Genomic DNA, 22,904 nt, shown 5'->3' with positions numbered 1-22,904 from the left:
CCTCAGAACTATGAGGCCAACGCTCCAGCTGGTTGCGCCCTGACTTCAGACAGTGAGACACAAAACTAAATCTGTTTTTGCACAGTCTAGATTCATTCCAAAAGCTACTCATTTTTGTAGCGTATTGCTTCTCCTCTGCTGAATGTAATGTCATATTTTTTCAGTGTTGAAGTTGATTTATAATTCAACAAATGTATTACAAAACCAGATGAATAAGGTTTGTGGAAATGACTTCATTATTGTGCCTTGCACAAAATGATGGAAGTGACGGTAGCTGTTCAGCATGTAGTTTTTGCGGAGTCTGTCTGATTTTTTTTTTTTTTTTTCCATCTGATTTTTTTTTTTTTCCCCTGGGATTCATTTTAGAGCACTTATTCCAGCAACAGAGTACGTGATTTACACAAATACAATGTCATTAAAATCTAATCAACTACTGATGACACAGAACTATCCGCTTATCCTCACAATGGTCGCGGGTAGTGTGGAAGCCTATCCCAAATGTCAACGGCCAGGAGCCGGGTTACACCCTGGACTGGTTGCCAGCCGATCGCAGGGCACATCGAGACAGACAACAGCCGCACTCACAATCATGCCTATGAGCAATTTAGTGTCCTATTAATCTTGCATGTTTTTGGGATGTGGGAGGAAACCGTAGTGCCCGGAGAAAACCACATAGGCACGGGGGAGAACATGCAAAATCCACACAGGTGGGTCCGGGAACGAACCCGTGACCTCAGAACTGTGAGGCCAACGCTTTACCAGCTGCATCACCGTTTTGACCTGCAGGGTCCAGTCGCCTTAAAAAATGCTCAGTGGCTTGAGAGCATTGAAACACCAGTTGTATATTTTGCTATTTTAAGAGAACAACTGAACAAAAAAAAGAACTGAAAAATTAAGTCTGACATGTTTAAAAGGCCAAATTAAATTTAGTTGTAAAGTTTATAGTGCTAATCATCTAAATGCTATTTCGTTAGTTAGCTCTGTCAATCAAATATTCTTCAGAAAGTTCTTTGCAACGCTGGTGTGGAAGTTTTTATTACCTAACTAGTCATTGGCAGATTACAAACAAAAAAAGAAAAACAAATGGCGGTGAGGAAAAGGCCCAGCAGGAGGAACGAACATTGGAGGACGAAGTGGCATCGTCACAATGACGCCCAATTCCTTGGGAGGCAGTCGTTCTCCTATTGTTACACAGCAGGTGAGCAAAAAAAAAAAAAAAAAAAAAGACTCAAAATGACATTACGAGCCCCAAACCCTTCATGTTGGCTCAACATAGTATTAAGACTAATGCCCTAAACGAAACAAGCGAATGGATAACTACCGGCCCCCACCCTTGGGGGAGGCAAAAAAAATGTTGACGTTGGAAACGACGTCATTCGGCAGAGACAACTAATAATTTATATGCACAGACGCGTGTGACAATAAAGCCGTCGAAACCAATGATCTCATGACGCGTCTGAGATTTTCGTCCTTCCCTGTTTACCCAGAGTTGTTGTTAAACTTGGAAGAAGAAATAAAAAAAAAAGAGAGAAAACTTTGTGCGGTTGGCCACGAAAATGGTCAACACAATTAGCTTTTGTTTAGAGTTCCATTATTACCGCGAAGAGCCAGCTCACTTTAAGAAAGTGTGGGTATGTACTCACTTCCGGTCTCGTATGTAAATATTTAAGAGTAGTAAAAACATCGGCGAGTTAGCTAGCTTGCGTCTGTGGCTTCCAAACTTGCTCAATGTATTAAACTGACCTTTCGGGATATATTATATGATGTATTATTACAGCGGTTCCCAGTACAGTGCTGTTAAAAAAAAATAAAACGAAAAATTAAAAATGAATGGCACATGAATGTTATACGAAAATGTTATCTTGTTAAGTGATTGTTTCCCACGGCACCGATACCTCAAATAGTACTTGTACCATGCTGGGAGAATATCAGTAAAATTAATTTGTCAATTTGTGAGGTTTTCTTTGTAGAAATGTAATATTTGGTTTTATGTGGCTTTTTCCCATTTCATTTAGGGATGAGATCCACCACCTATGATCCTCTAACAGCAGTTAAGTAGCGAGAGAGGTGGTGGTGCGAAAGCATCGCTTTGCTGCTGTGTCAGGATGAAGAAACTTTTCAAGTTCCCGAAGAGGAAGACCTCATCGATTGACGCGGCTGAAAATGCTTCCATTGCCAGTGACATGAGAGAAAACGAGATGGGCAAGTTTCACAAGGCCGCTTGGCAGGGCGACCTGGCCAAGCTGGAGCAGCTCGTCAAAATTGTTGATGTCAATCACGTTGACAAGCAGAACAGGTTAGTGTGGGCACAGGTGCGCTATTGGTTAAATCTTCTGATGTGAATTGGTCAGATTTACTTCAAAATTTCTTACAAAAATGTAAAATCTTAACTATCTTACCAACGTTGATAAATGTGGTCACAGTTACCTTTGGTCATATCTAAGATGTGACAATCCAGACCTGGTTGAACAAAATTTGGTCTTGAATGCTTGTCATTTGTTTACATGAGGTCTATTTCCCATCGTACCAAATTCTGAAAATGTAAACGATCTGTACAAGACATATACTCGCCGTCGTGAAATTGCCAATCATAATCAGGGTCAGCGGGTTGGTGGAATATATTTCAATTGACCACAGGTGACAGGTGATTTACACTCCACTGGTTGCCAGTCGGTCGCAGGGTACGTACCGGGAAAACAACCATTCACATACAGCTATGGGCAATGGACCTTACCAACTGGTGATCTTAAACTCTGCCCCCCCCCCCCTTAGCTACATTTGCTATGTCCCACAAGCTTCTAAAGTGGCGATTGAACAGAACGGGTTTGAAGTGGATTCTCTAACGTGTCTTCCAGATAACATTGCGGTATATTTTTTTGCCAAATGCGTCAGACTTGTCCAAGAGAGTACTACAGAGAGGACTCAACTTATTTCACGCAAGGATATGTACACAGAATTAAGATTTTGGACGTAGCAGGATGCAGTGTCAGAGTTACAGCGAAACGTTGGCGATCAATGCCAAAAAAGTTTGACGCCGCACAAACTTCATGTTGAAATCCAACAGGATAAAATAGTGGAATTGTACTGTGCATGTAAAGCAGGGTGAGTACTAACTGCAAGCCTTGATCCATCGTAGACACTTCGTCAACTGTGTTTTAGGCTTTTGAAAATGAATCAACTGGGTCCCTTGGAAGCTAGCAGGATAGCTTTCATCAGAATTGCACGTTCACCAAACGCATCCGAGTACCATTTTCTTCATAATATTAACTTTTCCAAGCGCACGCTACTGACAACCAGCACTGCTTGTGGGCCAATATGGCGAGAGGGGCGTGTCAAGCCAGGGGTTAAGACAATGCGGCTATCTGATCGGCTATTATTGTACGAGTGATTGACAGGTTAGAAAGGTCCATTGAGTCTTCATTGAAGGTAATCTGTAGGGTTTTTTTTTGGAAAGTGGCACCAAACAAATAGAAGATGCAAACTCTACACAGAGGATGTTATGTTGTAATGTAGTGTTTTTAAAACTTTTTGGGTCATGCGTTTTGGGCCACCCTTTTTGGAGATTAACTTTTTCCGTGTTGCCCCCATGTTGCTCGGGGGGGGGGGGGGGTTGCTAGCACTGAAGATTGTTAAAGATGGAGTGGGCGATAGCCGGGGATTGAATTTTTTTTTTTTTTATGAAATAAAAACAAGAAACCCTGTTTAATAATGATGAGGACAGAAGTGAGGTGCGTGGTTACTATTCTTTTTATTCTCTTCCTTTGACTAAGTTCTTTTGTGACAGGTAAGAAGGACTTGAGTTTTTGGTAGGGTTTAAAATAACAACAAATCTCTCCTATTACAGAACGGCACTTCATGTCGCTTGTGCTCGTGGAAACGTCGAGGTGGTGAAATTCCTTATAGAGAAAAACGCCCAGATCAATTTATGTGACAATCAAAATAGGTCTGCTTTAATGAAGGTAAGCTTAGACAACAGACTTTGAACACATTTGATCGAATTTGATGGCTGATCATTCCCGATATATGTAAATGTAAATTCTTCCTCATTCTATCAGGCAGTGCAAGAACAGCGTGAGCTATGTGCCAACATCCTGCTGGAAAACAAAGCTGACCCCAACTTGATGGACTCCGACGGAAACACAGTTTTACATTTGGCCTCAAGTATCCCGTTAATCTCCACCGTCATCTTGCTTGTGAAACATGATGCTGACATCAATGCCAAAAATCTGGTGATTGTCTACATAATGCCTAAATCAGCACTTTCTTTTAACAAGTCACCTAAGGCCGCCTGCACGCCAACGGCGTGGCCTAACCAAGGGTTTGGCAGCTAGTTTTTGAGTGGCTGACCGTCAGCCACGAGTTTTGCTGCAATTAAAAATTTTATTTGATGATCAAGGGCGTCACAATTTGGCAGATAGAACAACCAAACAAAAATTGGGGGTTTTAAGAGGAGGCAAGACCTAGTCGTGGCACCAACAAGACCTACTGATACACTACAGATTGTTTCACACATACAGTGAAGAAAATAAGTATTTGAACACCCTGCTATATTGCAACTTTTCCCACTTAGAAATCATGGAGAGGTCTGAAATTTTCATCGTAGGTGTATGTCCACTGTGAGAGAGATCAAATAAAAAGAAAAATCCAGAAATCACAATTTTTTTAAACAATTTATTTGTGTGATACAGCTGCAAATAAGTATTTGAACACCTGAGAAAACCAATGTTAACATTTAGCACAGTAGCCTCAGTTTGCAATTACAGAGGTCAAACGTTTCCTGTAGTTGTTCACCAGGTTCGTACACACTAGAGGAGGGATTTTGGCCCACTCCTCTACACAGATCTTCTCTACATCAGACAGGTTTCTGGGCTTGTCGCTGAGAAACACGAAGTTTCAGCTCCCTCTAAAGATTTTCTAATAGGTTTGGATCTGGAGACTGGTTGGGCCACGCCAGAACCTTGATATGCTTCTGACGGAGCCACTCCTTGGTTTTCCTGGCTGTGTGCGTCGGGTCATTGTCATGTTGAAAGACCCAGCCATGACCCATCTTCAATGCTCTGACTGAGGGAAAGAGGGTGTTCCCCAAAATCTCACAATACATGGCCGCGGTCATCCTCTCCTTAATACAGTGCCGTCGTCCTGTCCCATGTGCAGAAAAACACCCCCAAAGCATGATGCTACCACCCCCATGCTTCACAGTAGGGACGGTGTTCTTGGGATGGAACTCATCATTCGTCTTCCTCCAAACACGGTTAGTGGAATTATGACCAAAAAGTTACATTTTGGTCTCATGTGACCACAAAACTTTCTCCCATGACTCTTCAATTTCATCCAAATGGTCATTGGCAAACTTAAGACGGGCCTTAACATGTGCTGGTTTAAGCAGGGGAACCTTCCGTGCCATGCGTGATTTCAAACCGTGACGTCTTAGCGTATTACCAACAGTCCCCTTGGAAACTTTTCAGGTCATTGCCCAAGTCCTGTCATGTAGTCCTGGTCTGATTCCTCACCTTTCTAAGGATCATTGAGACCCCACGAGGTGATTTGGACAGCTCTTTGGTCTTGGCCATATTACAAGTTTGAGTCTTACTGATTTATGGGGTGGACAGGTGTGTTTATGCAGCTAACGACCTCACACGGGCGGACTAACAGGTCTTTGAGGATCAGAATTCTAGCCGATAGACAGGTGTTCAAATACTTATTTGCAGCTGTATCACACACAAAATTTAAAAAAATCATACATTCTGATTTCTGGATTTTTCTTTTTAGATTATCTCTTTCACAGTGGACATGCACCTACGATGAAAATTTCAGACCCTTCTGATTTCTAAGTGGGAGAATGTGCAATATAGCAGGGTGTTCAAGTACTTATTTTCTTCACTGTATGTCAACTTGCATGTACCTTTGGCTAGAAAGCAAAGCGTGGGGAGTCACTGAAATTAATGAATGCAGTGAAATTGTCAGTAGATCATTGCCAATTGTTTATCAAACGATCCACTTTCTTGCCTATCACTTTTCTCTGACAATCTGTTTCTTCCTCAACAATCACGCCATGTTTTAATTGGTTCAATAGTAATAATTGTCCAGTGTATTGTTTGTACAGACAGGAAACCTGATTCAAGTCTCGGGTTTTCCGTTGCAGTGTGTCAGTATAAAGTATGTCTGTAGTTCAATCTAGTGCAAGAACTGGCATAATTTTTATATAAAGCTGATCAATTGTTACGTATCAATTCATTTGGGATTTTTAGGAGGGCATTTCACCCCTGACTGTAGCAGTCCAAGAAGACAACATAGAAGTAGCAGAGTATCTGTTGAAGAAGGGCGCCAATGTTAATATTTTGGACAGACATCGAAGGTGAGAGCACATAAATAGGCACTCTTATCCATTAGCAATAAACTTAAGAGGCTGTTTATGCACTCTCACAATATGCACAGGACACCATTAATGATGGCTGCAGGCAACGGACACGTCGACATGATGCGGCTTCTCTTCCAGTTTAAAGCCAATGTCGACCTGACGGATAGCAAAGGACAGTCGGCCGCAGACTACGCTGAGATGGAATACCATGATCAGTCAGTTGAGCTTTGTTTTTCTCTCATTACAGAAGCACGGTGTCGTCATTATTCTCTTGACTGTCTTGTCTCCAAAAAAAAAGAGTATTATTCAGAATGCTGCAGCTCACATTCTGACCAAAACAAGGCGGTCAGGGCATGTGACTCCAATCCTAAAGTCCTTTGCACTGGCTTCCGGTCAGCTTTAGGATAGATTTTAAAGTTCTGCTACTGGTCTATAAATCACTAAATGATTTAGGTGCTGAATACATGAAAGAAATGCTTACGGAGTGCAAACCCAGTAGAGCTCTGAGATCGACTGACTCGGGTCAAATAGTGGAGCGCAGAGTTCAAAGCAAACATGGTGAAGCAGCATTTAGCTATTATGCAGCACACAAATGGAATAAGTTGCCAGCAGAGGTGAGGTCAGCCCCAAGTGTGAATATTCTTAAATCCAGGTTGAAAACTTTTTTTCCACCTGCTTTTTAGAACATATCCACTTTTTGATCATATTATTTGGACTGTACGTGGTTTTGTCTTTTTTATTTTTATTTTTTAATCTTTAATTTTTCTTTTTTAAAATTGTCTTGTCAAATATTTTGTCATTTTTATTGTTTTTTTTATCCCATTTTAAATGTTTTATCTTTGTTTTCAAATGCCATTTATCATGTAAAACACATTGAGTTACCTCGTGTATGAAATGCGCTATACAAATGAATATGCTTGCTTGCTTGCAGTTGTAGCCTCCTTATAGCCGAGCACAAGAAGAAACAGGCGGCCCCCGCCCAGGTCCATTCAAGTCCAAGTAAAAAGCCGTCCAAATCATTTGAGCGAGCCCCCAGCAAAGATGGTAAACACTTTTCTTTCTATTTTAAATCAAGTATTTAATGAAGCCCCATTTATGACAGCTAACATTGTGTTTGTGTATTGTAGTCTTAATATAAGAATAGGAAAGTTACGGTCCAGCCTTGCGCCATACTTCAGAGCAGCCATCTTGTTTAGGCGAAGTGCAACCCTTTGCAGATCATTTTAAAGTAAATATTTTTGTGTTCACTCCTGCAGCTGTAAGTGTTGACCGTGTGAGTTCAGCAAGTGCACGTAAGGAGGATTCCAAACAAAAAGAGGTACACCTAACGAATGAATAACTTGGGTATTAATTTGGTGATTAAATTTCTTTTCTTTTTTTTTGTCACCAGTGTGACATGACCCAACTGTTGAAGATCTTGAGTCAACTTGGAAAGGATAAAAGTGAAAAGTTTGGTAAGATAACCTTAATCAACTATGATCCGGTACCTAGTGAAAAATAGTTCATGCGTGATAGTATTTAACTTTTTTTTTTGCTTCTCTGACAGACCTTGAAGAAATTGGTTCAGGTGAGTTTCACCAGTAGTCTAATCTTTTTTATATGTATTTATTTGTGTAACCCATTACTTAACAAAACCAATTTTCAATGTTCAATCTAACGTGAAATTATGAATTTTGAAGTTTATCAATAAGCTAAGAAAGACTCACACTTGGTGTTCTTGATGTGTTCACGATATTCTAAATTGCTCTTATTTGCCTTGCGTCAGACTATGACAAAACCAGCAACACCAGTAAAAGAACTATGCCTGAAGGCTCCATGGTCTCTCAGATATCTGAGGAATTCCCAGAATGCTCCACTTCCTCTATGGAGGTGAGGGACCCAGAGGTGCATCCAAAAGCAGCCGAAAGGAACATCTCAGACGTGATACACTTGAGTCCAAAGCCGCAGCTTCGTTCAAAGAAGCCACTTTTGGAGAGTGACAGTAAGCGTCGTCCAGACCTTTGTCTTCCCTTTGCTTTTTTTTTTTAGACTTGTAGTATTATATTTGCACACACCATTAAAACAGGATGCGAGCCAAAACGCATTCACTTGCATGGGACTTGGTAAAATGCAGCGCACACTCAGAACTTTGAACAAATCTAATATTTTAAGGGGAAAAAATTCACTGACTGAATTAAAATGGGGCAACATGGTGGTTCAGTTTGGTAAAGCGTTGGCCTCACAGTTCTGAGGATTCGGGTTCAATCCTGGCCTGTGTGGAATTTGCATGTTCTCCCCGTGCCTGCGTGGGTTTCCTCCGGCACTCCGGTTTCCTCCCACATCCCAAAAACATGCAACATTAATTGGAGACTCTAAATTGCCCCTACGTGTGATTGTGAGTGAGGCTGTTTGTCTCAATGTGCCCTGCGATTGGCTGCCCGATGATAGCTGGGATAGGCTCCAGCACTCCCCGCGACCCTCGTGAGGATTAGCAGCTAAGAAAATGGATGGAAGAATTAAAATGGAGCAGCACGGTGGTTGACTGGTTAGCACATCCTCCTCAGTCGGAGGACTGGGGTTCGAATCCCAGCCCTGCCTTTGTGGAGTTTGCATGTTTTGTCTGGGTACTCTGTTTCCTCCTACATCCCAAATATATGCGTGGTAGGTCACCTGGCGAGACTCTAAATAGCCCCTAGGTGTGAATTATTAGTGCGGCTGCGGTCTTGTCTTCATGTGCCCTGCAATCGGCTCGTAACCAATTCAGGGTTTGCCCCGCCTCCTCCGTGACTGTGCCGAATCGCAGGGCACACAGAGACAGACAACAGTCGCACTCACAATCGCACCTAGGTGGGATTTTCTCCAATCACTGCACGATTTTGGGTTGTGGAAGGAAACCGGAGTGCCTAGAGAAAACCCACCTAAGCACGGGCAAAACAAGCAACTTCACAGGTGGGGCTTGGATTCGAACCTCAGTCCTCAGAACTATAAGGGTAACGCTTTAACAAGTGGCTCCACTATGCCGCCATAGTGAACAAGTCATCAAAAAATAAAAAAAAATTCTTCAAGTTGTTCGTTGCCACTCGCATTTGACATTTACTGTCAAAATAAACAAAGGCTCACATCTAGGCTATTTCAAATACTCGAACTTTACCTCAGCAATGACCCACCCCGCTTTTCTTAATTCCACCAAATAATGGGAAATTACCTTATATGCAACACATATTTGAACACATCTGGAGGTGTGGCACATGTAGACAGACAATGGCACAACTAAACAAGGTTTCAGCTTATTGAGACTAGAGATGACTTTGGGTGTACCCAGGAGCAGCACGACGAACTGAGTTGAAGCATTAAATCATGACGCACAAATTCGTTACAGATTATATTTAATTATGTTATTAGTTGTTGGTTTTTTTTTTTATAAAAGCATATTGTAGAGTTTGAGAACATTAAAATTTAAAAAAAATTGGGGTGGAGTTAAAATGGGTTCATACCAGAAGATTTTGTTTTTAAGTTACGAGCGTGGTCGTGGAACAAATTAAACTCGTATTGCAAAGCACCGTTGTGTTAATAAACATTTTCTCTTTTGGTATTGCTACTTTTTAGAGTCCGATTTTGACCATGATGTGATATTTGTATCATGCTTCGAGGGCAAGGCGGAGGAACGCCGTCGTAAGGGAGTGGTTGGGCCAGGTAAAAAGACTCACTGGGAATTTCGCGAACAGGTCTCGCTTAATCGAGTCCTGTTGTCTGTGTAAGAACTCTGTCTCTTCTCAGGCTCCCCTTGTGCCTCAATATTGTCAAGAGACCTCAGAAGTCAATTGCAATCTGACACTCCAGTAAGCAGAAAACCGAAGGGGAGAAAGACCGAGGTAATTTCAATATTTACATTTTAAACACATTTAAGGGGAGACAACTTCCCATGTGTGCTCCCCTACGTGAGATCGCGTTCGTTGGAGGGGTAGGGGGGCGTTGGCAGTGACATCATTGAGATGATGTCAGTGCTTTGTATCAGATCTTTAAAGTTTTTAGTGTCCCCTATCACTTAAAGCACATCAGATCCTCTAACTAGAAGTGTGTAAGTTCACGGCATTTGCAATGAGGAAAAACAAAAAACATGCAAATGATGTGTTGACTGTCTTAAATCATACAAATGGGATTTATTATGTGTGGAACTCCCATCTGTGTCAGCCAGTACGTCTGTATTCAACCCGTGTGATCAAGTTGTAATGTATTGAAAAGTTCATCGTATTTATGTGTAGTGCACAAAATGTCCATTAAAATCCTCAAGTAAATATATTGAGCTCTCCGATAATCGATGTAGTGTGATCCGGCAAGAAGTAGTGCTTAACTCTTCTACCTCCTCATTGTACTCTTTCGAGGGAGGACCACGAGAAGACCATGTTCTCAATTTGGTAATGGACAAATTTATTGTTGTTATCAGGCAAATGTTGAGTTGCTTGATCTATAGATAGAAATGCTCTTGGTTAAGAAAACACCTTAATTAGTGAAGGTAGTATACCGGGGGTGGAAAAACAATTAACATTATTTAAATGTGGTAAACAGAATACATTTTCCTCTTTTCCTTGAAAATAATATTTGTTAGTTTAACAAATTTTTGATCATGTGCAAAAATCGATGTACATGTTCCAATTCAGTAGATACAAAGGATTTTTTTTTCAGTGTCTTATCTTTTCACCATGGCAAAATAAAGCTAATGTAACTGAGTGACATTATTCATGTAAAAAGAAAAAAAAAAATGAACCGCGATCAGTGACCCGGACCTACTTTTCTTTCAGTGGTCTTTTCAGGTTGCCAAAGATGCCGCTCAGATCGTTTCTATGAAAAATCAAAGTAATACCAGTGACATTGGTGGAAGGGGATCCGACGGACATGCGAGTGAGAAAACGGAGACTTCAATGAGCCGCAAAGAGAGTTCATTGAGAAGCAAGGAGATGTCAACTCAAGCTGAAACGCCTTTGCCTCCAAAGAAGCAGGCACCATCTGCCGGGTATGCACGACTACATTTTGAATTTACACAATTTTTTTTGCGCAATTGTAACCATCCAACATGTAATTGATAGGTTTACGTTTAAAAAATATGTATATAACGCTGTGTTTGACTTAAAGTTTACAAGTTTTTCTGCAACCGAGCTCCCAGAATAATAAATAAACAAACTTTATACCGCGTAATCAAGCCAAAAGTCACACATACACACGACAACACAACCCGGCCGTTCATTGTACTACGCGATAGAGCCGCCTGTGCTTATATAAGAGACTATCTGGAGTACGATGTGTGTCACTATTTTGCGTGTACGAGGCTTTTTTTTTAATTGCACAAAAACAGACAGAAGCTAATGATGTAGTCCACATTTCCCTCTACAACCTCCATTTTGTATATTTAAAAATCGCTAAAGAAGTTGTAGAACTTTTTATTAAATTATTTTTTTCAACACCTGTCGGTAGGTATACATTTTTTCTTAAATACTACATTTCTATATTATATGTACTTATCGATGCACAAGTGAAATATGAAGGTGATATGACCGCTCAGACCGTGTTTTTTAACGCTCACAAAAATGTCGGTAAAATTGCTGGATTTATTGCTTTGTATGCAATTATATGCAATTCTAATGAAAATAAGTGCAAATGGTAATGCTTTAGTCAAGCTATCATCACTGAAATTTCATGAAAATTTGTTGAGAAACAAAAAGAAATATTATCGTGACGGGCCTAGAATTTATTTCCAGTCTTAATGCTTGGAATTACGCTCAGTGAGTCTGGAACTGTTGTTACAGCTCGGCTTTACTCTTGCGTTTTGCATTGTGTTTCAGTGCCAGGCCGCTTGGGGAATCGCCGATGCCACATCAGCGGTTCCCCATTGCAAACAAGCCCGATGATCAGACTGTAGAGAAGATCTCACAGCTGGCAGTGGTTAGCAAGACCCGCCCTGCTAAAGTCCTTCCAACCACCAAAGACCTTGCTGTGAATGATGACAGCACTTTAAGTGATGTGTCGGATGACGAAGGAAGGTACATATGCAGTGATTTTTCCCTGTTTATCCCTCTGCACTTTGGCACACTTTTGACCATAATACAGTGTTGGTTGATAAAAGTAAATACCAAGCTTTTTTTTTTTCTAAATAAGAGTACAATAGAATTTATAAAAGTTGATCACACTCTAAAAATGGTTACTTAACTTTTTGAAATAACAAATGAAGCAACGTTGACTTGTTTTTTTCAAAGGCTGTTATAACATGCAGTGTTGAATCAAGGTTTGCACTTGAAGGTCCCGAATATAATGGAGAGGGATTCCCCCACAGTGATCTCACATGAGAGTTTTATAGGCATACATGAAATAAGTTTTCTATAGCATATGTGTGTTTTTAAAAAAAAATGGGAACATTTTAATGCTCCGGTTTCCTCCCACATCCCAAAAACATGCACCATTAATTAGACACACTAAATTGCCACTAGGTGTGATTGTGAGTGCAGCTGTTTGTCTCGATGTGCCCTGCCATTGGCTGGCAACCAGTTCAGGGAGTGCATTGCCTCCTACCCATTGACAGCTGGGATTGGCTCCAGCACTCCCCGCGGCCCTTGTGAGGATATGCTGCTAAGAAAATGATGGATGGATGTTTCTGTAATTTTGGTAAATTTCCGCTTTTCTGCACATATTAACAAGTGCAATTACACAACTACACGTTCACAGTTTCCAAAGTTTAGCTGAGTTGAGGTCTCCTGACATCATGACTGATCATAGTTTTGATCTGGCAGTATTTGAGTTTTGAGGCATATTTTTTTAAAAACCGTTTTAATTGTGCTCCCAAATTGTTGGCTTTTGTGGTGTTCAGTCTTGGAGCTTGCAGTGTAGGAACCTTGCACTCCATTTTTAAAGTTCACTTAAAACCTTGTTGCAAACATTAGGGTGGAAATTAGGAAGCCAAGATGTATGTTGATGCTCTAGTTCTACACCCACACAAAAAAATGTCATGTACAGCTTCATACAAATATTCATTTCCACAATAACCTTCTGTTTGTTTGCAACAGGTGGCAAGCCAAACAAAAGCCAAAAAAACAGGTAAGCAATACAGTGAAATGGATTTTTACTGGGTCCATCCTTTGCTATAAAAGTGAAATTCAATGCAGTTTGCAGGCAGGAAAGTGTAGATTCGGGTAACATATTATGTTCACACATTCAGCGCATCGACGAAATGGAGATCTCTGAAGAGCTTGATGAGATTACGTCCTCATCAGACTTGACTCTGGATGAATGTGAGCTCCCCGCTCCTACGCATCAGGGCACGACCTTCATCCCGGCGAACCTCTCTCCTTCAGGTAAAATGCCAAGCAATGCATTTATTATGTTATTTTGTTTTGTAAAGAACACGATTTGTGGATGTGCAAGGCTGGTTTCTAGCCGGTAGACTTCCTCATATACTGTAGCCGGTTTATATTCACCAGAACGCCCATTTAAGATGAAGCTGGATGCCTTCATGGGGCAACAAAATAAGCTCCCTGTGCTGAAGCCAAAAGACCATCACAGCTGTGCTGAGAAGCTGACCAAACTAAAAAATGAAAAGGCAGAATTAAAGAACAAAATTGAAGAGGTTAAAGATGATCAGTGTGCCATGGAGCATAAACATATGCAAATGGAAAATGAAATCACAAACCTCAGGTCCTGATTCCTGTTCTGTCATTTTCTTTTGTGCTGTGCAGCATATTTGAGGTGGTTTTGAATACTGATTTTTTTTTTTTTTTTTTTTTAATTTTAATATCAACAGATTGTCGACAAAACAACAGCAAGAAGATTGCCTTAATACCATTAGGATGGCTCATATCAACAATGAGAAGGTGAGAAAGATCAGTGTGCAGTGGCTGAGAGTGATTTAGTAATCATACAATTCATGTGGGTATCTAATTGTTCGACGCTGTTGTGAATTTGGAGACGATGTGAATGTTCCACTTGTGCCTTGTGTTTCATCGACCCCGCCCAGCTTGAGGAGGAACTCCGGCAGGCCCACGTACAGTTGTCTCAGGAACGCTGCACGAATGCGCAGCTGCAGCAAAAGTTAAAGAGTCAGGACTGCAAGCAACATACCATGGAAGAGGACTACAAAAGAATCAAACACAATGAGGTATTTTACAACCGGTTTAGTAAAAAAAAAAAAAAAATCTATTTTTTTAAATCATGTTAATAATGGTGTGGATAGTGACTTAAATAAATTTAGTTGTTATATAAAAAGTACCGTAATTCCCGGCCTACAGAGCGCACCTGGTTATAAGCGTCACCAAGTACATTTGTAAAAGAAATACCATTTGGTACATACATCTGTGTTAAACCCGCAAGTGCCCACATTGAAACCCACATTCAAACACGAGATATTTACAAAGAAAGATGGTCCACAGAAATAGTTTAATGCTAGCTAATGCTACAGGGCCAGTTAAAATAAAACTTACAAGTAAAAATCACAGACACGCCAATAACACAGCAGCAACACGCTAGCACAGCGCTAACGCATATATTCCACCCGTCCCATTCTCACCTTTTCCACTCGAGTGTCCCCTTGCAGCCGTTAGAAAAAAATGCACAAATTAGTCGCATCACCGCATAAACCGCAGGGTTGAAAGCGTGTGAAAAAAGTCGCGGCCTGTGGGCCGGAAATTACGGTAATGTAGCTCTAGCTAAAAAGGGTGTCAGTTGGTGAGGCACGAAGACCTTTCCCATGGAAATGTTCCAAAAAATTGCCAGACATTTATAACCCTCATATGCCATCCTTAATCTTTCAAGGAACATCTAAGAACGGAACTCGAGGTCACCCAGGCGCACAGCAGCACCAAACAAAGAGACCTCGCAGAGGAGAATGAAGCTCTCAAGGAGCAGCTCGAAGATATTCGTCAAGATCTCAGACTTACCAACGACAACCAGGCCCAAAGTGTTTTGGAATGGAACAATATGATTACAGGATTAAAGTGCGAAGTGACGTTAGCGAATGCGCGACTGGAGGCGCAGTATCAGGCCCATAGCGTATTGGAAGCAGAGACTCAGGCCCTCCGTGCCCGTCTGGCGGAGGCCGAGCAACTTCGGTCCGAGATGGAGAAAGCTTTGCTTCAAGAGAAGGAGGAACAGCAGCGACTTCGAGACAAACTTGCAAGTAAGCATGGGTGGGGATGGAAATCTCTTTTGCCATATGATTTTAGCATATCTGCTTCTGTGGTGGTAGCATGTAACACAAGCAAGAACGAGGTGAGTTTTGAAATCAGGTGTTTAAGTCAGATAGCAATTTGAAATTTTTCAAAACTCATTGAACAAGAGTCAAGGAGGTAGACAGGCATGACATGTTTATGTGGCCACATAAAATGATGTCATGTGCCGGATCGAACCGCTAGATGTTTATTTTGATAAGTTCCTTGGAGGAAGTGGAAGAATGGTTCTGGGTTTATTGCATGTTTTCTCTTTGCCATGAATGGCCCTTCAGGAGGGTTAAAAATGTACAGAACTATAATATTGGTTAGGATGTGGAATGCTAGATAGCTTGTCTATGTATTTTGTAATTGTACCTTCACCACAGCTAAAAAAAGCTCATTTGCAATGTTCCCTCTCAGCTGCGCACCTGCGCAATTGCGCACTTGTAGCGCACACTCGGCGCACATGAAAACAAATCCTTTTTTTTTTAACATGGCAGCACGCGGTCTCTAACAAGCTGCATTACAAACAATTACAAACACAGCCCACCACCGCTACTTTAGATAGAAACACAATCTGGGCAACGTGGGGCAAAAACGAGTTAGACATGCTGCTTATGTTTACTCTCTATGAGCAAAAGTAAAAAAAAAAAAAAAAAAAAAAACTCTGTTGCTTTAAATTATGTTGGAGTATGTGAATAATACAAATAATAATGAAAAAGTAGCGAAACTGGACAAGATTTTCTCTTTTTTGTGTAAAAAAGGTCTGGTCTGAAGCCAAAGTAGAAAGTACAGAATGAGATGGTGTATAATGTTAAAATTCCACATTGGCGCAGCCTGATCGAGGATGAAAGCACAGACAATACAGTGCACATAAGGTTCTGTATTTTGAAAATAGAAGACCTCATAACACTAACCTTAAAACTGTTTAGGAGCATCATTCAGCTTTCAACATGTATTGCTAAAGATATTCTGCCAGCAATAATTCAATTTTACACATAAGAAAACCAGACGGTGATATCATTATGGGTTGAAAATAAATAAATGAAACAAAGTTGGAGGCCACATTTCAAATTTACAGTTCATAGTTGGCTTGGCTTAGTTAGTAATGTATTTTTTTGGTTTGTTGACATTTTCATTGCAAGTTTGCAAAAACACAAATAAAATTGTTCTTAAAATTTCCTGACGGTAATGTAAATGCTGTAATCTGAATCTTTTAATGAGGCATGTAACTTCAATGGAAAACACCGATCTGACCACAGTGCATACGCCTGATGTTGCTCACAGTGGTCAAAGGGGGCGCTCACAGGCTGAGCGTGTTTGCTCAGACACGTCAAAAAGTAGAGGGAACGTTGGCCATTTGGTTCCCGTTAGTTGTCTTATCTACGACGGCTTGGCTGACTTGACCAATCCTAATTAAATGTTCCTTCCAGGTGAGATAGCCGGTCAACGAGAGGCAGTTGCCAAACTGTCCCAGAAGCTGGCAAAGGCGAAGGCACATGGCAACACAATGGAGAACGAGGTGCATCGAGTGGAGTCGCAGCTGATCGAAAAGAACGCGCAGATCGGCACCACGCAGCGTGAAATGGATTTGATAAACGCGCACGTGAAAGAGCTGGAAGGTCTTCTGCAGACCGAAAAGGACCTGGTCAGCTGGGCCGGAGCGCGCCAAGAGGCCACGCAGGAGCTCCTCGGCCAGGCCCAGAGTGAAGGCATATTGCTGCGGCAAAAGCTAGAGGAGGCCCAAAAGCAGTGCGTCGCAAAGGAGCTCGCCGTGACGGATGCCCAAAAGTGTTTTACCGAAATTCTGGCCAAGCTTCGCTCTGACTGTGAAGACAGAGTACAACTCGTGCAAGACCGCAATCAGGATCTCGCCACGAAGGCGGCTGAACTTCGAGAACATATCCACCAGTTGCAGGAGGAGAAAAATGAAAGAGAGGTGAGTTTGCGTCCAGTCAGATGTTTCACATGTCGGCAATCTCTCCGTTTAAACATTGCCTCTGGGTTTTTGTCCAGGCTAGTCTGAGGCAGCTGCAGGCGGAATTAGCCGACTCATTGAAGAAGCTGTCAAAGTGTGAAGCTTCTCTGGAGGTCTACATGCGATATCGCAGCGAAGCCGAGGAAGAGAAAACTCGGCTCCACAAAGAAGCGGACAGGTTTAAAAGAAAGGTATTCCAAGCCAACACTCCCATTGTGTGTGGGTTTGTTTTTTTTTTTGTTTTTTTTTTTAATGTTACCAATGATCCTTGCGTTAATGTCATGTAGATGGAAGAAAAAGAATCCCATTTCATACAAGCCGAGAAACAGGTGACCGAGCTCAGGAGTCGTCTCGACGAACGGGAGCAACAACTCATCATCGCCGCTCAGAAACAGAAGGAGGCGCTGTCTGTCGCGGCTGCCACCAATATATCAGTCAAACAGCTGGAAGAGGCTGTGTACAGGTAAGTGACACGCCACAGAACACTTTTGCAGTAGTGGTTCTACGTTTTTGTATGGAGAGCATTTATAGTACTGTAATGTCATCAAAGCAGTGCACATGCATACTTACATGGAAAAGCAAATATTTAGCTTTTGTTCTCTATGCGCAATGCAAAGCTCTCCATTTACAAAAATTGGAATCACCGTTTGATTATACATGAACCATATACTGTATATCAACATATTCTTGTCTGAATTAATTAAGGCTAAAAGCGCTACTAAAGGGTGCTAAGAAGAAATTGCAAGATTACCGAGCAAGTGAACTAGAGAGAGAAAAGGTTTGTCTTCTGGTTGATGTTGCACTTTTAACCCCGCCAGTGAATCTGTACTTGTGCCTCATATTTGCTCTTGTTTGTTTCACGCTGAACGCGGGCAGGCCAAAGAGCTGCAGGCCGAGCTGAATAGGCAAATGTCCTTCCGAAGCCTTTTGGAGAAGAATAAAAAGCAGTTGGAGGAGGAGGTGCAGAGCCTGCGACGCAGAATGGAGTCCAACACGGTGGAGCACAAGCACGTGGAGCAGTACCGCCGTGAGATCGAGGAAAAGGCCCGGCAGGAAATACAGAAAAAAATACATGAGGTCAACCTATTTTTGCAGGTACAACAATACAGATGACAAAAACAAGTCAGGACAGCAGGTGCAGTGAGTATTTGTTTGGTCTGCCCTCCCAGTCCCAGGCAGCAACACAGGAGGCTCAGGACCAGATAAAAGCCACAACCGAGGTCAGCCTGCGCTCCAAGATCCAAGAACTGGAGGGCGAACTGAAACGAGCTCGAAGCATCCAGCATGACACCATCGCCCAAAGGGACGCCTTGCACAAAGAGCTGAAGCGCTACCGACAGATGCACAGAGAGGAGCAGTGGCTCCGCAAGTCGCTCTCTAACGACCTCAAAAGGTTTGAACGCGGCCGGTTATGTCTGAGCAAAATCATTGGGGTGTTCCAGTCCCTCACATTTGAAAGATGTCCAGGTGATATAAAGTGACGGGTGTGGTCCAGCAGTTATGCCCACAGATATAAAGTTGCGGGTGTGTGTTCTATTTGTAATTATGAGTGTACACCTTTAAGAGCGGAGGGGGGTGGCGTCAGGTAAACTAGGAAGTAGAAGTAGGCTGAGCAGAAACTGGTTCCGTGTTTAAAAAAAAAAAAAAAAAAAAAAAGACGTTAGGGTGTGGTTTACTGCGCTGGATCGTTTTCGTGTGCGCTGCGAGTGCGACAAGAGGGAACGTTAGTCAAGACTACACAAAATAAGCGACGTCTTTCAATATCTATGTATTTCCACTCGTAACAAAGATCACGCACGTGATTTTTCGTGCTCGATTGCAGATTTGTGAGGGCGCATACACACCCGACAAATCAGTGACTGGCGTTCACATTTTTCACATATGGCTCTGTTAAAACAAACTAGTGCTTTATATTTTTTTTTTACATAAATGCTGTCATTGTTCTCATTTTCCAAATTTTTGGTGCGTTGGACTGTGGCGTGTTATTTTTGACACATTTGGCACATTGCTATTGAGATACGATTATGTTGGCGAATTTGAGTATTTTGAACGAGTGATCATGGAAAGAATCAAATTTTGTATCTCCCAGCTCCACTGTACATTTTAGATGACTTCCCTTGTGGTAAAAATTATGAAACGACCAATATTTTTAAGCCAGCAAACAGGCGAGCGCCGTGTATCCAGTCAATACAAATCTACAAGTGTAAAACCATTCTCAGTCTTTGTCAAAAATGTTCAGTTTTCGCAGTGGGGTCAATGTGTTCTTCTTTTTTTCCCGTCTACAGGACTAATAGTCGGCTCACAGAAGCCAATTCCAAATTGCTCAGCGAGCGCTGCAAGTCTCTCGTCTCGTCGGGCACCACAAGTTCCAATGGCGCCTTGCCTTCTACCTCAGGCACAACGGCGGCGCCGTATAGGATGCGGAACTCGAGGATCCTCAACCCTGTGGCTGAAGGGCAGGGCAGCAATGTGGACGATTACCTGTCCAAGGTTGGTGGCGCCGCTAACTCAGCGTTTGTGTGATACGTTTTTCACTTTTTCACACGCCATTGTAAATTTGTGACTCATGGTGTTTCTTTTGAAAATATCAGCTGTACCAAGTTATGGGAAAGGTTAAGTCTTCTTCACATGTGTATGTATTCAGCTTGTCCTTCTGCTTTTCACACCAAGTCCACACGCATATACACATGTGCTCGTGCTGTGGTTTCAAGGTGGTTCTCTGTTATGCAATTGCTGAACACAATACCATTCATTTTACATTCTTTTTTTGTTTATATAATAGTGTAATGCTATTACACGTTACACACACAGCTTTCTGACCATTTTACATGTAAAAAATGTGCTCATACTTTCATTCTAAATTACCCTAATTTCTGGACTATAAGCCGCACCCAGTACATTTTTAAAGGAAAAACCATTTTGTGCAAACATAAGCCGCACCTGACTATAAGCCGCATGCGCCTACATTGAAACATGAGATATTTACAACGAAAGACGGTACACAGAAAGTGTTTTCATATTTTTTAATAATATAACTTAGCTTTTCTTTCCAAAAAGTGCCTGTGATGGGCGGCAATAACAGCAGCATTATGGTAGTAACACGGTACTAACAGAGCTGGGTAAAAAAATTAATACCGGTAAACGCCACTGAGATGTGGCAGTAATACAGCAGCAACACGGTTCAGGCCACCTGCTTTTATTACCTCTGAAAGCTTTTTATCGTCTTTTTATATTGCTCCAGTTCTTCCCGCTGCTGTTTCCTTCGGCCATCTCGATTGCTTTTAACTTTAAAACTGTGTCATATGCATTTCGCCTTGCATTTTCCGTGATGAGGGTCTGTTCATGCTAATTCAACCACAAAGCACAAAATTATGTTCAACTTGCGTCTTCCGCGACACATGTATTCCACCTGTCTCACTCTTACCTTTTCTGCTCGAGCGCCCCCTGGCGGCCGTCACAAAAATGCATAAATTAGCCCCATCATCGCATAAGCCGCAGGGTTGAAAGCGCGTGACAAAAGTCGCGGCTTCCATCCATCCATCCGTGTTCTACCGCTTCTCCGAGTCACGTGTACCCTGCCCCCTGCCCATTGACAGCTGGGATAGGCTCCAGCACTCCCCGTGACCCTCGTGAGGATAAGCGGGGGAAGTAGCTTCAGCAGGGACACACAGATTTCCCTTTTCCCCCGGCCACATCACCCGAGGCGTTCCCAGGCCAACCGAGAAACATGGCCTCTCCAGCGTGTCCTGGGTCGTCCCCCGGGCTCTCTTTCCGATGGGACGTGCCCGGAACACCTCACCAGGGAGCCGTCCGGGAGGGCATCCGGATCAGACGCCGCGGCTTATAGTCCAGAAATTACAGTAAATAGACTTGTGTGTACCTTTTTAAAAAAAAAAAAAAAAAAAAAGCTTTTCAAAATTAAAGTCAACATGCACATTCAATCTTATTTCAAATCTTGAAACATTGAAACATATAAAATTGAGATTTTGTGGTGAACATCAAATGATAGTTGTTGTTTTTTTGTTTGTTTTGTATGTTACTTAAGAAATCAAAGCAGAGTAAAATCTCCTGTTCCCTTCGCTCCGATCTCCTGTATGTACATGAATCAATCAATTCAAGTGGCAAAAATCAAGAAGAAGCAACATTTTAAGATGGATCTGTTTTCCTTTCAGCGGTGACCACAGAAAGTCCTCCTGGAAGTAACAGATTGAAGGAAATCGAAGACGACGAACAAGGGTGAGGACAACGAATTCGCTCCTAGAAAGTCTTTTTGGCGTTCGCCACGCAAAGATGAGGCGTTGGATTGTGTTTTCCCGCGACCATCGCGCTCCTCAGCCAAAGCGAATCTTAAATGTGTATTTGGCCCGCATGCCTCAAGGGTTGAGCTCGAGGATGTCGCCGGAGAGAAGCAACAGTGCTTCGAGGGTCCTGAAGAGCAACCACCAGAGATGTCCGAGCAGGAATGACCAGCTGATGGAGATGTGACTGCAGAACTTCACGAGCCGTCAGATCCGACGCGCCTCGACTTGATCTCGCAGAACCTGGCTGCTGCTGGCTGTCGGCTCTTTTTATATGAATAAACGCATACGGAGAGCATGGCCCGAGCCCGTAATTGCTCTTGTGATCTTGGCGCTACGTTTTAAAATACCGACCGCACCGACCTCCTCGTCCCGTCACGTTCCACCGAGGTTACGATTTCCCTTTAACGGAGAAAAAGTAAGCACACGACAATGCACATTGCACTTAAGCACTCACGCGATCAGCCACAGTCTTGAACACACAATCTAATGTGATAAAGTTGGGGAAAAAAAGGCCTGTTTCTTGAAATTATGAGAAACAGATACGCCACTGCCAAGTACAACCGCAAGAAATATTATTACCTCCCTTGGCAGTGTCCACCCGAGTATAACGAGGCCAAAATGATCATAATCTCATTAGATTGCAAATTGAACGCATGGTGGCTAATCGGTGTGTGTATCTACTACATGCTGTATGTTGCATAAGAGCTATTATTTTTATAAGCAACATAGAGGGCCGATTTTTATACATAATCCTGATTGAGGATTTTTATCTTGTTTGTTATTGCTGTTTTTGAATTTGATGTATGTATCATTTCTAATTTGATATGTGCCATCAGAAGGGGGGGAAATGCCTCTTGGTTTTCATTCAAAATTATTTTTTTAGGGGACTGGGGAATGCGACTTACTATGATATTGCTGCATTTCTACTGACATTTATGTTTTCTTCCCTGTGTTTGGTTCTGGCATTGGATTTCTGTAAATATTTTGTGGTCTTGTAAATAGAGAGGAATATTGTAAATCCTGTCATGAACGGCAAGTTGTAAATAAATGTGTGCAACAGCCGTAACTGGAGTATTTTAAGTAAACACGAGAGTCACCCT

General features: G+C 42.0%; 1 protein-coding gene across 6 annotated transcripts; it reads left to right on the top strand.

Moving 5' to 3' along the window:
* Nucleotides 1-371: 371 nt before the first annotated feature.
* On the top strand, nucleotides 372-22,893 carry LOC133501928 (ankyrin repeat domain-containing protein 26-like). 6 transcript variants are annotated; one of them, XM_061822125.1, is made up of 31 exons: nucleotides 372-1,198; nucleotides 2,016-2,296; nucleotides 3,845-3,959; nucleotides 4,056-4,229; nucleotides 6,249-6,355; nucleotides 6,436-6,573; nucleotides 7,290-7,402; nucleotides 7,615-7,676; nucleotides 7,749-7,812; nucleotides 7,905-7,925; nucleotides 8,124-8,339; nucleotides 9,944-10,030; nucleotides 10,115-10,209; nucleotides 11,137-11,348; nucleotides 12,175-12,372; nucleotides 13,390-13,420; nucleotides 13,542-13,677; nucleotides 13,804-14,017; nucleotides 14,124-14,193; nucleotides 14,337-14,477; nucleotides 15,131-15,494; nucleotides 16,959-17,464; nucleotides 17,542-17,694; nucleotides 17,791-17,966; nucleotides 18,209-18,281; nucleotides 18,380-18,598; nucleotides 18,673-18,896; nucleotides 19,789-19,993; nucleotides 21,549-21,595; nucleotides 21,676-21,739; nucleotides 21,882-22,893. In XM_061822125.1, the coding sequence occupies exons 2-30, from the start codon at nucleotides 2,106-2,108 to the stop codon at nucleotides 21,704-21,706; spliced, it is 4,383 nt and encodes a 1,460-aa protein (XP_061678109.1). In that variant the 5' UTR covers nucleotides 372-1,198; nucleotides 2,016-2,105; the 3' UTR covers nucleotides 21,707-21,739; nucleotides 21,882-22,893. The 6 variants fall into 6 exon arrangements, 5 of the variants coding, with proteins under 5 accessions (XP_061678109.1, XP_061678111.1, XP_061678108.1 ...); XM_061822127.1 differs by lacking the exon at nucleotides 372-1,198 and adding an exon at nucleotides 1,303-1,627; XM_061822124.1 differs by lacking the exon at nucleotides 372-1,198 and adding an exon at nucleotides 1,303-1,631.
* The last annotated feature ends 11 nt before the right edge of the window (nucleotides 22,894-22,904 follow it).

Source organism: Syngnathoides biaculeatus, chromosome 6 (assembly GCF_019802595.1).
Source record: "Syngnathoides biaculeatus isolate LvHL_M chromosome 6, ASM1980259v1, whole genome shotgun sequence".
NCBI lineage: Eukaryota > Metazoa > Chordata > Actinopteri > Syngnathiformes > Syngnathidae > Syngnathoides > Syngnathoides biaculeatus.
The sequence above is the reverse complement of the archived record's forward strand: the minus strand, read 5'-3'. Positions and strand labels throughout refer to the sequence as shown.

Coding starts and splice junctions, on each gene's coding strand:
- LOC133501928 (XM_061822125.1), top strand. CDS start 2,106: ATGAAGAAACTTTTCAAGTTCCCGAAGAGGAAGACCTCATCGATTGAC. Junction 3,960..4,055: donor ATAGGTCTGCTTTAATGAAG/GTAAGCTTAGAC, acceptor TCATTCTATCAG/GCAGTGCAAGAACAGCGTGA. Junction 14,194..14,336: donor CTCATATCAACAATGAGAAG/GTGAGAAAGATC, acceptor GACCCCGCCCAG/CTTGAGGAGGAACTCCGGCA.